This window comes from Mercenaria mercenaria, chromosome 13 (assembly GCF_021730395.1).
Source record: "Mercenaria mercenaria strain notata chromosome 13, MADL_Memer_1, whole genome shotgun sequence".
Classification (NCBI taxonomy): Eukaryota; Metazoa; Mollusca; class Bivalvia; order Venerida; family Veneridae; genus Mercenaria; species Mercenaria mercenaria.
Window position 1 is genome coordinate 13,814,275 of NC_069373.1, and position 14,240 is coordinate 13,828,514.

General features: G+C 34.1%; 1 protein-coding gene across 10 annotated transcripts in view; it reads right to left on the reverse strand.

Annotated features, from left to right (window-relative positions):
* LOC123529758 (universal stress protein in QAH/OAS sulfhydrylase 3'region-like) overlaps positions 1–14,240 on the reverse strand; it is a 142,445-nt gene that overhangs the window by 24,086 nt on the left and 104,119 nt on the right. The window contains exon 1 of one of the 10 annotated variants that reach the window (XM_045310276.2): positions 1,679–1,842. The exons of 8 other annotated variants lie outside the window; for them this stretch is intronic. In XM_045310276.2, the coding sequence (XP_045166211.1) occupies positions 1,679–1,748 (70 nt within the window). In that variant the 5' untranslated portion in view covers positions 1,749–1,842. Of the gene's footprint in view, positions 1–1,678; positions 1,843–14,240 lie in introns of those variants that run through there. One more of the 10 variants, XM_045310277.2, reaches the window with a different exon arrangement.

A 14,240-nucleotide genomic window follows, 5' to 3' on the forward strand; every position in this document is an offset into this window, starting at 1 on the left:
CGTTTCTATCCGTAGCTAGGCGTAGCTATCCGCGCCGTATGTGTGACTGGGGTATAAAGTAGTGAGTACAATACACTTACTTCAGGGCTAATCAACCTCTAAATTTATTACCAAAATTTCGCAATTGTGTTTATCTTCTGTTCATATTCACTGTTACCTGATGTTAAAAAGGACATTCAAAACCGCTTACAGCAAAGCTAGAGTATAGTGCATGTTGATATCACAGTAAAATAAATGCGTTTAATTAAGCTTTCACTTGCCTCTGTCGCAGATAAAGCTAGGCTTTTTTAGGATGTGGACATGTTATACATAAAGAAACATGTGTCATTCTATTCAGTTGTCACAACACGAAGTTGTTTACAAGATACAACAAGAAATTAAATATGACGATAACACGGCTTTCTTCATATTTATTTATTTTAGTTTTTTTGTTTTTGTTTTTTTTTGTCATATCAAAATAAGCCAGTGTTATTTATAACATTATTAATGTATGTACAGAATTTGAACACTTCGTTTTAGTAAAAACGAAAAGAGTTAATACACAAATGCAATGAATATATATTTCTGGCTACGAAATCAATAAATGTAGAACCAGAGAACCAAAGTTATGTTTCTGTATTTAATGACAAATATATTCAAGAAATCCTATCACGTATATTACGTAAACACTTATAAATAAATGTTTATCAGATAGTTTTACTGTATTGAAATACATTGTACACTGAATATATCGAAAGAGCTCTCATAAATAGATTTATGTTTTTTATTCTCCAGAATATACAAATTTTGCTTTGTTCCAACTTAAGGTAGCTCTGCACGTTTGATAAACCAGAAGTGATGGCGTAACGTCATTTATCCGGAAAACGTTGAATAATGCCTGGATTTCGGGTACGGAAATGAAAAATCATTTTATGAAGTAATGGCAGTCCGTGAGTAAATTTATTACAATGGCACTGTTACTATCTTTCTAAACTTAAAATATGATATCAAAACATATGGCACGTTAAACAATTCAAAATAATGTCTTAAAATTAGTTTGGAATGTGCGGTTCTACACAGTTTTTTCGCCACATTAAAGACTATATGATTATTTACGACTGTGAGAAGTTTCATTTAAATCTACATTGTCGAAAAATTTCTATTCGCAACATTGTTATGAATGTTGTGATTTTCCCAAAGACTCCAATTATGAAAACTTGTATTAGGTCCAAATTTTTCAAATCAGTCTAGCAAAAAATCAAGCACACGACCCTATCTTTTTTATCTGCTGAATTTTCTAAGAATATTCTGAAGTTTTGAAAAATCAGGATTTAATCAAATTTTACATTGTAAAAAAAAATATGATCCAAACGTGCAGAACTACCTTAACGAAAGCAAGCGCGCAATCATTTCTAAGATTTGTAATATATCAAATGTATAGCTTTGCAGCAATATATAGGTACATAGTAACAATTATATGAAATTTATTACATAACAAGACAGACCTGACGCTGTAAATACCTTTTACTTGTAATTGACTTACTGAATGAAACCTAACGAGATACTAAACACCATTGAAAGCTTCTTAATGAACAAGTTGAGATCAATATCTATCAGATCATAGTATAAAAAGCGTTAACTGGAAATAGATATTATGCATATATAAACATTGCATTAAGTAATTCGATTTATTACTTACAATCAAAAGCCATTATTGCATTATCACTTCCATCAACACAAATAACCACTGTTCTTTCCTGACTAGCCATTGAAATGTTAATCTAGCCAATAAACGTAATGTCCAAACTATCACTATACAAAGCTAGCGTTCGAGTAAAAACAAATGCAATGAATGAGGCGTGAGTGACTAGCCGATCAATACACTCGACCTGGAAGCAGAAGATGCGACTGCAAATCAAAATCACATGTCTTCTACCGTCCATCAATAAATTGATCACCTGTCCGGTAACTACTCACTCGGACGTAATGATCAGGTATTCATTGGAATTATAACGTAAGGTAATATTCCGGCAATAATTCATAAACCTTGATTGGATGCCATACGATATCTTGCTTATACACAGTTAACATGAAATATAGCGTATGATATCTTTTGGCATCTGGGGCGTGTAATACTTACCAGACGAAATGCCAGTTCGGAACAGAGACAATACTGCATATTTCAAAAGGAAGAACTTTAATCAAATTGCAAAGATACGAACGAAACTGTACTAAGATGGCATTTCATGCCTTGTGAATTTTTGTTCGCTGAATTCTTCAAAGATTTGTATATTTCTCACTATATTCAGAAAGTAAGGTACATAAAAATAAAAACGTGGAAAACCACAGGTCGCCCAACACGACATAAACGAAAATGTTGCAGGCTCGGTTTGATTGAGCCTGTTCATGGATATCTAATAAGATCAAACAAAAATCAACCATTACAATATATAAAAAGACATCTTTCCTGAAAGAGAATGAGATGTCTAACCTAGCTTACAGCGTGGAGTAATCACTATACACAAATGTTTTAATTGCATAATATACACTTTTCCTTGAAGCAAATGACGTTTTTATTTTAAAATTTTCATCATATTTTTGAAGAGCAGATCCTTGCGTTGTTTTCTTTTATATTCATTTAATAAATACTCATGTAATATTCCATTTATCATAAATTACAATGTAGTTTTCATTTTGCTGAAGAATTGAGTTTTCTTCTATCGTTACCAAATGTAGGCTGGCGCCCGCATTCATCAACGTATTAAATCTGAAATGCTAAATTTACTGTTTGCTCTAACATTGTCAAGCTAGCACAGAGATTATTGAAACTGTGCATGGGTTTTTTCTTCTGTTACTACAGACAGCTCTGTAAAATGCAGTTTGTATTGTTATGACAACTTAAATATTTGCCATGCTTGACTTAACGCGTTGATAAATATAGACCCAAGCCATTTTGACCAACGTCTTAACTGTAAACTACGACACAATACTAGTAAAACCAATAATATGGCACGCCTTTTTCTATTAGAATTCCGCTTGATCTGAAGGTAGGGGGTGTGAGGGGTGTTGCACATTTCATTAAGTCTCTCGAACAGACTCAATGAAACCAAGGCTGTTGAGATGTTGACTTGTTTGGTTGCGTTCTATGCTTCCAAAGGGTTTTTTAAAACTCTGTAACAACAGTGGTCTTCAAGTGCATTGTGGCCACTGAAAAAGTCTCCCCTCGCTTGGACTTAGTGTTGTTATATTTGTTTATGTTATTTTCTCTTGTCCTTCCGGATCGAGGAGAAAAATCTCTTTGTTTTTCGTAATAGAATTCCAGTTAAGCCGGTGCTTGGAGCGTGTAGGATGTTTAAGAAGAAATTCAATCAAACTACATCTGCTATTAAATTGTTTGGTTGCGTTTTATTTTTCCAAAATAATTCTTTCACAGACTTTATCAACTATTCTAATATGCTTTTCTCTGTTAAAACACTCTTACGATATATTAATAATGTCACGTGAACGTGCGGTTACGTCGATGTTTTTGTTGCGACCAAGAAACCTACTGTTTTATAATAAGGGCATATTAGAATCGAAATAATTTATAGCAAAAGAGTGTTTTAACACTATACACTCGGGCAGTAATACGTCGTACAAATAATTTCACGAGGACGTATAACCGCCCATCGTACATAAATAGTGTTAAAACACTCTTTTGCTATAAATTATTACTTAACCACAACAGCAGTATCTAAGTGCCGTATGACAGCTGTGAAAACGTCTCCCCGTACTTGGACTCAGTGCCGTTACATCTTATTATCCTTTGGAATCCAGGGGAACATTTAATGTTTCTGTAATAGAATTCCGCTTAAGCCGATGCAAACGAATGTGGGTGTGTTGCACATTTCATTACTTCACATGAAACAGACTCGGATAAACCGAGTCTACTATTATATTGTTTGGATGCATTTTATGCTTCCAATGGATTTGTTCACATATATTTTATTCATTCAATTGTTTCATTTCTTCAGTAAAATACGTGGGCTACAATCCATATCTGTTACATTGTGAGTGGCATAGCTTTGCCGATCTACTTTTATATTGTGTTTCTACTTCGAATGGGATACAATGGTAGTCGCGATTAATTCTTTTTACCTTTTTACTTTTTTTGAGTCAAATAATGGTACGTAACAAGAGTTTCAAAACGTTACGTCAGCATACCAAAGTAACTTTTTCAGACCTATGAACAAACATAGAATGTATTTATTAAAATGTAGGAACAAATGAGAAAAGTACGCCAAAATGTAAGGTAATGTTAATGACATAATTTCACTTGACGTTGGTATTGTTTATACCTATTGTACAGAAAGCAGCCTAACATATTAAAGTCCAAACACTTTGTAACTGTTTGGACTACGCTGGGACTCTACCTGCATTTTTCTAGTTAATAATGGAAACTCATCGTTCCGCTTTCAGGTCTTATTGTATACCTAAATTGAAATAATTTATTCAATGATAATATAATAATAGCATTATACGATATCTTAAGAACTATATACTTACAATTATTCCATTAGAGAAGTATCTATGGAAACATAATGAAAGGGGAATAACATACAATATGTTTGTCATCGCATTCCTTCTATATAACATTTTAAGGGAGGCCACACTACCATACTTACGGTGCAATCTGTGTCTGTTTTTAAACCCCTTTTACAGATTGCCTTACATTAGAAACAAAGAAAAACAAGGTATTGCCAGTGGAAGTTCTTACGAACGTCCGATTCGTTAGGATAGACGAGTTAAAAATAACAAAGAAATTCCATTTCATATATTCAACCGTGATGTACAGTCACCACTTGCTGTTCCAAATAACACATTATCTTTTTTCAACATAGTACGAAATGGATTTTTTTAAATCTCATTTGTCCGTTCGTCATTTCATTTGCAAATATACGCAAGATCATTATATGTGCGTATTTAAAATAACAAAAATGAATACAGTATAGCGGAGCATGATTTATAGGCTGGAAAATGTACGGTAAAATGACCTTTCTACTTTTTGATTATGTTTTGTTTTAGCTTGAGCTCACGTTTTTCTTATACAAGAAACATTAAAATATGGAACCCTGAGTTAAGGTTACAAAACGCAATCTTTAATGTTTACAAACATGATGTTTACGAAAACGAACTGTAGCAAATATAATATCTCGTTGATAGCGTGATGTTTACACATATAATACCTATAAATCGATGTCAAATGATGCATAGGGAATTAAACATTTTGTAATTTGTGAAAAGATCAGATATTTATATTAGCTTGTTTAATTGTTTGTTTTGGGTTTAACGCCATTTTCAACAGTATTTCAGTTATGTAACGGCGGGCAGTTAACCTAACCAGTGTTCCTGGATTCTGTACCAGTATAAACCTGTTCTCCGCAAGTAACTGCCAACTTCTCAAAATGAATCAGGGGTGGAGGACGAATGATTTGAGACAAAATGTTTTTTATCAAATCGTGACGGAGAACATACGCCTCGCCCAGAGCTCGAAGACGCGACCACGCGATCCTTCGATCTGCGCTCTCTTTATTGAGATAACCGGGCGTGATTGTTTAATAGTATATGTTGACAACATGAAAAATGGATGCGTCCTCCCTCTTGCGCGGGAATCACTTTTCTTTGTGAGTCAGGACAAAAGACTTGTTTATCAGACTTGTTTATCATGAAACGGATGAATTAAAATCATTCTGCATAAATACCTTTATTTTCAGTTTCTGTATCACCATACCAATATGACTTGTTAAAATTAAGAAAGGTGCAGTTCTATCTCTAAAGAACTGACCTTTTTCAAATACCTATATTTTCGCGTCTTTGATTGATTGGAAACACTTTAGCCAGACAACTTTCATGAATAATTCATGTACGAGCATTAGACCTTTTCTTAACGGGGTTACAATTTTATTGATTTTATACATTTCGTAACTGGACGAAAATTAACAAGACTAGTAATAAGCAGGCTTTACACAAAGATATCAAATGTGTATCTTTCACTAAAATATCTTAAATCTATATACTAACCTGAAATGTAGGACTTCATCCTAAAATGAATTTAAGATTTAGCCTAAACTGAACTGTTTTTACAGATCTTTTCACAGTTAGTATTTATGCTTGTTAAAAGGCATTCTGTTTTTATAGCGAGTCAACTATGTTTTACACGTTTTAGGCATGCACTATTGAAATCCTAATACACAGGACTATTTAGAGATTCAACATATAAATTTTATGTCAACAATGGTATTATGAACTAATTGTTCAGATATTTGAATACGAGTTGAAGTCTAATAATAAATGCTTACAATTGACCAGATTAACTCAAATCCTATTTTACTTCTACAAATTACGAAAACTGTTCTTTGATTAGTTTTTTTAGTAGAGAGAAAAAAAGAAACACCAAAACGAACAATCTAAGTAAAATGTCTTACTCGAAAGACTTTCCAATTTTCTACAATATAGAAATAATAATATAACATTCTACGATTGCACAGTTTAGAAGCGGTATATGCCCTATGCATATTGAAACTTGGAGGATCTCAATGTCTGGCTTTATGATTTTGTGAGAATAATGCTATAGAAAACGAATTAGTTACATTTCCTAGTCGAATTTCCAAAATATATAAATAAGTAAAGCCATATGCTACTGGCCTTCTGTCCATAATATTTAGCAACAACACCTTAAACGTATTGTTCTTCGTCTAGGTGTCAAAATTATCCTCAGAGACCACCAATTCAAAAAAGTACAGGGAACTTACTGGGAATGAGGTAAGTGTATACCTGGGAATAAGGTAACGTCTGTACGTTCTGACTGGTCAGTCATGTAAACAAACCCAGGAAGTGATTATTTTTTTAAAATTTATATTTTTTCACTGCATTTACAGTAATTTATTATACATTTTGACAAAATTTGCTACATTTTATGTGTACTGAAAAAAAGTGTTATCAAACGAAGTTCTCCCGCCATGTCGATGATGTAAACAGGGGGTCATCTCATTCACACGAAAATTACTTAAATAAAGTATCACTATTAATATGTTTTTCGTCCGATATTTTGGTAGAACTAAGTTCTTAAAAAACTTGTAATTAGATATACATGTTTCGATGTATGGAAGGCCGTACACGCCATAATGTTACAATGTAAGTCTATGGGAAAACAATTGGTGGTCTCTAACCTAATAAATAGCTGTTTTTACGATGAACTAGAAGGTGCTTTCGTAGACGCGCATGTCTCCCCCAATCCACAGTGGTAACAGGAAAGAAGTCAATAGGGGATGGAGCGAAAGTCAAAGAGACACTGATGGTTGGCTGCAATAGGGATTATCTACTCGGCATGTCCAATTATCATAGGAAGTTTCAACATGGGCCTAGTGGTTCTCAAGTTATGGATTGGAAACGGTTTTCCATGTTCTGGCCCCTGTGACATTGACCTCCGATCGAGTTACCCCAAAATCAATAAGGGTCATGTCCAATCATTCTATGAAGTTTCAACATACTGGGTCAAGTGGTTCTTAAGTTATTTATGGGAAAGTGTTTCCCATGTTCAGGCCCATATGACCATGACCTTTGCTCAAGTAACTCTAAAACCTATAAGGGTCATCTACTCTGTAAGTCCCATCATTCTATAAAGTTTAAAGGTTCTGGTTCAAATGGTTCTCAATTAATTGATCGGAATTCGTTTTCCAAGTTCTGGTCGATCTTTGATCAAGTGACCCAAACATCAATAGCGGTCATCTGCTCTACATGTCCAAGCATCCTATGAAGTTTCAACATTCTGGATCAAGTGGTTCTCAATGTATAGATTAGAAACGGTTTTGCATGTTCAGGCTCCTGTGAACTTGACCTTTGATCTAGTAACCTGAAAAATAATTGGGGTCATCTACTATGAAAGTCGTATCGCCTCATGAAGTTGAAGGTTTTGGGTCAAATGTTTCTTCAGTTATTGATCGAAAATGAAGTGAGACAGACGGATAGCCCCTGTGACCTTGACCTTTGATGGAGTGACACCCCCACAAAAATATATAGGGGTCATCTACTCGCTATGCCCTATGACTTTGATGGAGTGCCCTAAAAACAATAGGGGTCCTCTATTTCATTAGCCCTGCCACCTTATGAAGTTTGAAGGTTCTAGTTCAAATGATTCCTCGGTTATTGATCGGAAATGAAGTGTGACAGACGGACTGACAGGGCAAAAACAATATGTATCCCCCAGTGTGTGTGGGGGGGGGGGGGGGGGGGGGGGGTTGAGAGAGACATAATTAAGGTTACATGGCTGGATGGATATCAATGTCAATTGGCTGTCAAACAGATTCCGTTACTTTACTAACGTCATGTTCTCATCATTACGTGATTGCCATGGTTTGGCCTGTTACGGCATTATCCAAATGTTACCTTTCAGCAGCATTACAATTAAGACTGGTGAAACTGTCATTTAGAGTCATAATTCATAAAAGAACAGGTTCAAGCTATTGCCCTGAAGCCTAACTTAAAATCAGAACAATTGCTTTCGTAATCATTTTATGTGCAATAAATAATATTTCGGTTATAACATTCGTCATCCGCTAACCATATGTACGTCAGTTTCGGGACAGGCAAAATATTTCTAAACACAGGATAAAACGTTACGGTATTGATTTTCTTTTAGAAATAATTATACCTCAGTAACAAAAAACAATCATATGAAACATAAAATGAAATTGTAATTACATGCAGAATATTTTCATTTTCTCGTGTATTAACAATACGATTTAGAAAAAAGCAAGAACAGATTATCAGTAGGAATAGGCAACGTCCAAAGAACGAAACTCATTCAAAGCTAAGCCTTATGAATTGATGTGTACATTATGGAACACATCTTAAAAAACTCTTACTCTTAATAATGTTCCAAATGAACAGCAAAGTTTACACAAAATGTTTTACATGAACCAAATTGTTTTTGAATTTAAAAAATTCTTTACTAAAATTTATTTCAGAAGGAGGAAGCTTCAGCTTTATGGTTTAAATAAAACTATTCAATGAGACTGCCTGACAAAATAAGGCTATAATGATAAGGATAATTTTAACATAATCGGTTAAGTTCCATGAAGGCTATTTTGAGCACATCAAAGGCAGCTTACATTTTGTCGTACATACGTTTATCTTGTACAACAAATATACTAGTAAGCAAACAGTGTCTTCGTTAAAACATAAAGTGGGTATAAATGCTACTGAACTAACATTTTACATCTTTCATGTTTAGAGACTATTCTACCATGAACAAAGTCATACAAATTATCAAATCAAATATATACTGGCAACAAGTAACAGTAATCTCAACAGTTGAATCCCTTCCATACAGCATGATATGTAACACAGATTATATGTACTCAGAATATTTATTCATTTTTACAAAAGTATGCTATATATGTGTATAATCATAGGTTAATCAAACAAAAATTTCGTACAAAAGTAATAATAGGCAATCAAGAAGCACGTCGGAAAGATAATATCTTCAATTTTCTCCCAGTTTTGGAGACAATGATGCTGTGTAAATCAGCAACTGGTTCGTGATAAAATGAGATGATTTAATACTAGACTTGTGATTAAGTCTTTCAGGAAATTGCTTTACATGTGCTTAAGACATGCATTTATGACGTCAAACGTTTATATGGTATTCTCCTAAAATTCTGAAATGCAGTTATCGCTTTTGTTCCTAAGTCAAAACAACATTTATTAGAACATTAATTACTAATTCTATAGTACAGACAAATTTACTGAGAAGGAAGATATTTGAACGAATGCCATTTATGATATTTGTAAAGTGTTTAAAATATCAAAGTGACTTTGTTATATCTAGAAATCTGATTAATGTTTACATATCTATCTCCTTTTTGCCTGAAAGTGAATGCTTAATCTTTCCTGAACTTAAAAAAGCCAATTCAGTATTTCCTAAAATGTCATATCCGTCCTGATACTACGCAAGTTTCTGCTCCTTATGATTGTCACAAATTGACATACGGGCCTTATTTTATCTGTAGTGTAAATGCAGGTATTGCATCATCTTTTTGTAAATTTTTGAGTTATTGAGGTAAATGTCAGATTTCACGCATAAAATACCTCTCATGTTTTTCTGTATTTCATAACTTAAATTTCCATGTAAATTTCATTAAATTCGGTTCAGTAATAAGAAAGTTGATATTTTATAAACTTCAGTAATTTATGTTTTTATCCCCAAAACCACTATAATGGACCTCAAATTGTCAATTTCAATCCGCGCCAAAGTAGTTAGATTCCCCGGCTATATCGTGAATCCCGTGGAAATACAAATAGTCAAGAGTTTACGCATAGGCCGTGAATCCCATGAAATTTAGTATTTAGCGGGACATCACCCTTTAAATAGACTGGACTAGATATGCCTTGCACACACCACCTTCCGACATTATAGACGAATCTATGTCTGAATTATTTTCTTGCTAGAAATTTATGCTCGATCAAGGTAAGAAATTTATTTGTTAGATTTTTGTATGATTTTTGCATTACGATTTTTATTTGGTAAATTTTTGTGCATTCTACAGAATTCTGTAACATTTACTTTTCGGCATATGATTTTAGACAGTTTCGGTATGTCAGGATAATTTATTAAATTTTTCAGACTTTTGTAAATTATTTCGAAAGAGGAATCTAAAATGTTTCATTTATATATAAGATGTAAAATTTGTACTGAAATTTGTAACATGATATTTATAAAGTACTTTGTTTCAAAAACATATGTCAAACATTTCGTTATTATGGAACGCCATTACTGCATTGAATTATGTATAAATCTATATGGCAAGTCTAGTACCTTGTATGTAATATATTATTGTAACTTGTAATTGTGTGCCAGTCTATAGCACATCTAATTAATGTCCGTTGTAGTGTATGGCATTAGATATTATATTGATGCCAACTATGATATAACGTTTGATTTACATTTAATTTTGTTAATTTGTAGTTGTAAATAATAGCTGCAGTTTATCATGTCCGTATCTATAATGTTTCATCATATACTTTTCATCTCTTTTTCATACTTTAACTTTAGTCTTTTAAGTAAGTAATTTTTGTAATAATGGAAGTAATAAGTGACGTATTTTAATCACGTGACGTCTGAACTTGGTAGCACATATGTTATGTATAAGTAGCACGTATTATTTATGGGAGCCTACGGAGGTATGGTGTACCCAAAGGAGCAGTTATATGCCCTGACTTATTTGTTTTGCTATGGTGCTTACCATATGTTATATATTTTAGCTTCTTCCGCCAGACGATTTTTCCTGGTGATGTCATAACCCGGAAGTACAATGCCCGAGGTTCACTTGTCTTCACTCGCCTGGATGTGATTTTCCCAGCGCAGAGCTTTCGTCCCATGGTTGTGCCGTAAACCGCAAAGACGCTGATTTTTGTTATCCTCTGAAGTCAGCTCAGGGATGCAATCACCTACCACCATAGGGAGCCAATACGGAATCAACGTATTCACGGTTTAAAGGGACTTTATTTCAAGATACGTGTTGATATTGTTTGTGCTACATAAAGTTCGCAATTAAATTAAAGAACTGTGTCACGTCACTTTAAAATGGAACTGTAAGAACTCTGTATCTGGTGATACTGAACTTTGATTTATTTTTCTTTCTTTCTTATAATCAGTTTTTTTTTTATCATCTATTCATTGTTAATAATCATCTTATGTAAATAAATTTGTAAATATTGTAAAGGGTGTTAAATTGTTTTGATGGTTACTGTCGCCGGTGCGGCCTTTCCTGTCACAATGATTCCCTTTTATGTGGTCTGTCATAATCATCTGGCATTGTTTTCAAATATGCATTAAATGTGTTTTTATTTAATGAATAGCATCGTTTCAGTTTTACTGGAATGTCAATCATGACGGACGCTTTTTATCTGTATAGAATTGGTGCCTTATACTGAACAATACGATACAGATACTTTTTTCTGTAACAATTATAACATTTTTGGGGCTAAGATGTTGCTATTTATTTGCTTACTGCTTATAACATTCGAAATATGTTATAATTTTAGCATTATTAATTAAATAGACAAATTCTTAAAAAAGAAAGGCATAATGTTCATTTAGAATAATGTTTCAGTGCCTTTAAAAAGGTATATTATCAATGTACCTGTTACTGATTTTCTGTCAGACCTTATTTGTTACTGTAACTGCGAATCAATCAGGGATATGGTAAATTCGCGCTGGACAAAGGCCTTAATAAGACTTTCTGGAAGACTTCTTACAGCTGTAATAAACTTTTACATATTTTATTACGGGTTCGACAGATTGAATTCCCATGATATTCTTTACGTAGGCACAAACGTAATAATCATGCAATACGATGCGTTATAGTAAATGTTGACACGGACAATTAGGGAATGTAATTATTTACTTCTAAAACAAAACTGAACCTTCTTAAAAATCTACGATATATCATATGTATAGTTAAAACTTTTACCTCTAGAATATTACAGTGTACTACAATGTGTCATTTTTTACATTGATCGAAATATTTAATTTCATCTTTGAACAGATAAAACAGACTGGATCATACAGTTCATAAAGGTCGCTAGAGAGAATTAAATATCTCACCAACATACCGGCATGTGTATTTCCGTGCTTGAGTGAACCCTGTCACTGATTTGTTGAAAACTGACATGTTTCAATTCTATTACATTTTAATATGGCAGAGCCTCGCATTATTCAACAGGTTTATTCTTTTGTTTCTTTTTTGTATTGTTTAACGTCGCATCGACAGAATTATAGGTCATATTGCGACTTATAGCTTTGATGGTGGAGGAAGACTCCAGACGCCCATCCATTTCATCTCGAGTGTACAACTGGGTAGAGCCACTGACCTTCAGTAAGCCAGCTGGTTGAAATCAAGATTTCAACGCCCAGAGTGGGGCTTGAACCCACATCGGTAAGGGGCAGGTGATCCTAAGTCAGCGACCTCAATCACTCGGCCACGGAAGCCGTCTTCAGCTGGTGTAAAAAAAACTCAACATGAAAATACACTAACGTAATTATCTAGTTGTTTCTAAAACAAGAATTCTAATTCTGTATATTTCGAGTTATTATCCCCCGACGAAAGTAGGAGGGATATAGTTTTGGCGTTGTCCGTCCGTCCGTCTTTCCGTCCGTCCGTCCGGAGCCATATCTAGGAAATGGTTGGGAGTATTTATTTAAAACTTCATATACATGTTCACCACTATGAGTTCTTTGGCCAGTCAAGTTTCAGTCAGATTGCCCAAGTAAAACCAGAGTTATGGCCCTTAGAAGTTTCTAGTGTTAACTATATAGGGTACTATAAATATGGCAATTTCTGCATCATAACTTTTGATATATTTGACCTAGAACTATGAAACTTAAACAGAATTTAGATCACCATAATATGGTTGTGTACACACAATTTCATTCAGATTTATTTGTAAATTAAGAGTTATTGCCCTTTAATTGTATAAAAATCCACATATTTGTACATAACAAACTTACCATTTGGTGGAATTTCATTGAATTCCTTTCATTCTTTTCCATCAACATTTATTGTAAACATGTGAAGTTGTGTACCCACACCTGGTCACCCCTTACCTTGATCACATCCCCCCCCCACCCCCCCCCCCCCCCCCCCCCCCCCCCCCCCTATCCCCCCCCCCCCCCCCCCCCCCACCACCAGAAAAAATAAAAAATCATTCCTTATTTTAGATTTTTTCAAACAAACTTCATATACATGTTCACCACTATGACGTTATGGGGCCCATCAAGTTTCAGACAGATTGCCCAAGTAACACCAGAGTTATGGCCCTTAGAAGTTTCTAGTGTTAACTATATAGGGTACTATAGATATGGCAATTTCTGCATCATAACTTTTGATATATTTGACCTAGAACTATGAAACTTTAACAGAATTTAGAGCACTATATTGTGGTTGTGCACAGACAATTTTGTACGGATTTCTTTTGTAACTTCAGAGTTATTGCCCTTTAATTGTCTAAAAATCCACACATTTGTACATAACAAACTTACCATTTGGCAGGATTTCATTAAATTTCTTTCATTCTTTTCTGTGAACATTTATTATAAACATGTGAAGTTGCGCACCCACACCTGGTCACCCACTTGCCTTGGTCACACCCATCCCCCCCTCCCCCCCCCCCCCCCCCCCCCCCCCAAAAAAAATATTTTTCATTTTTTATTTTAGATTTTC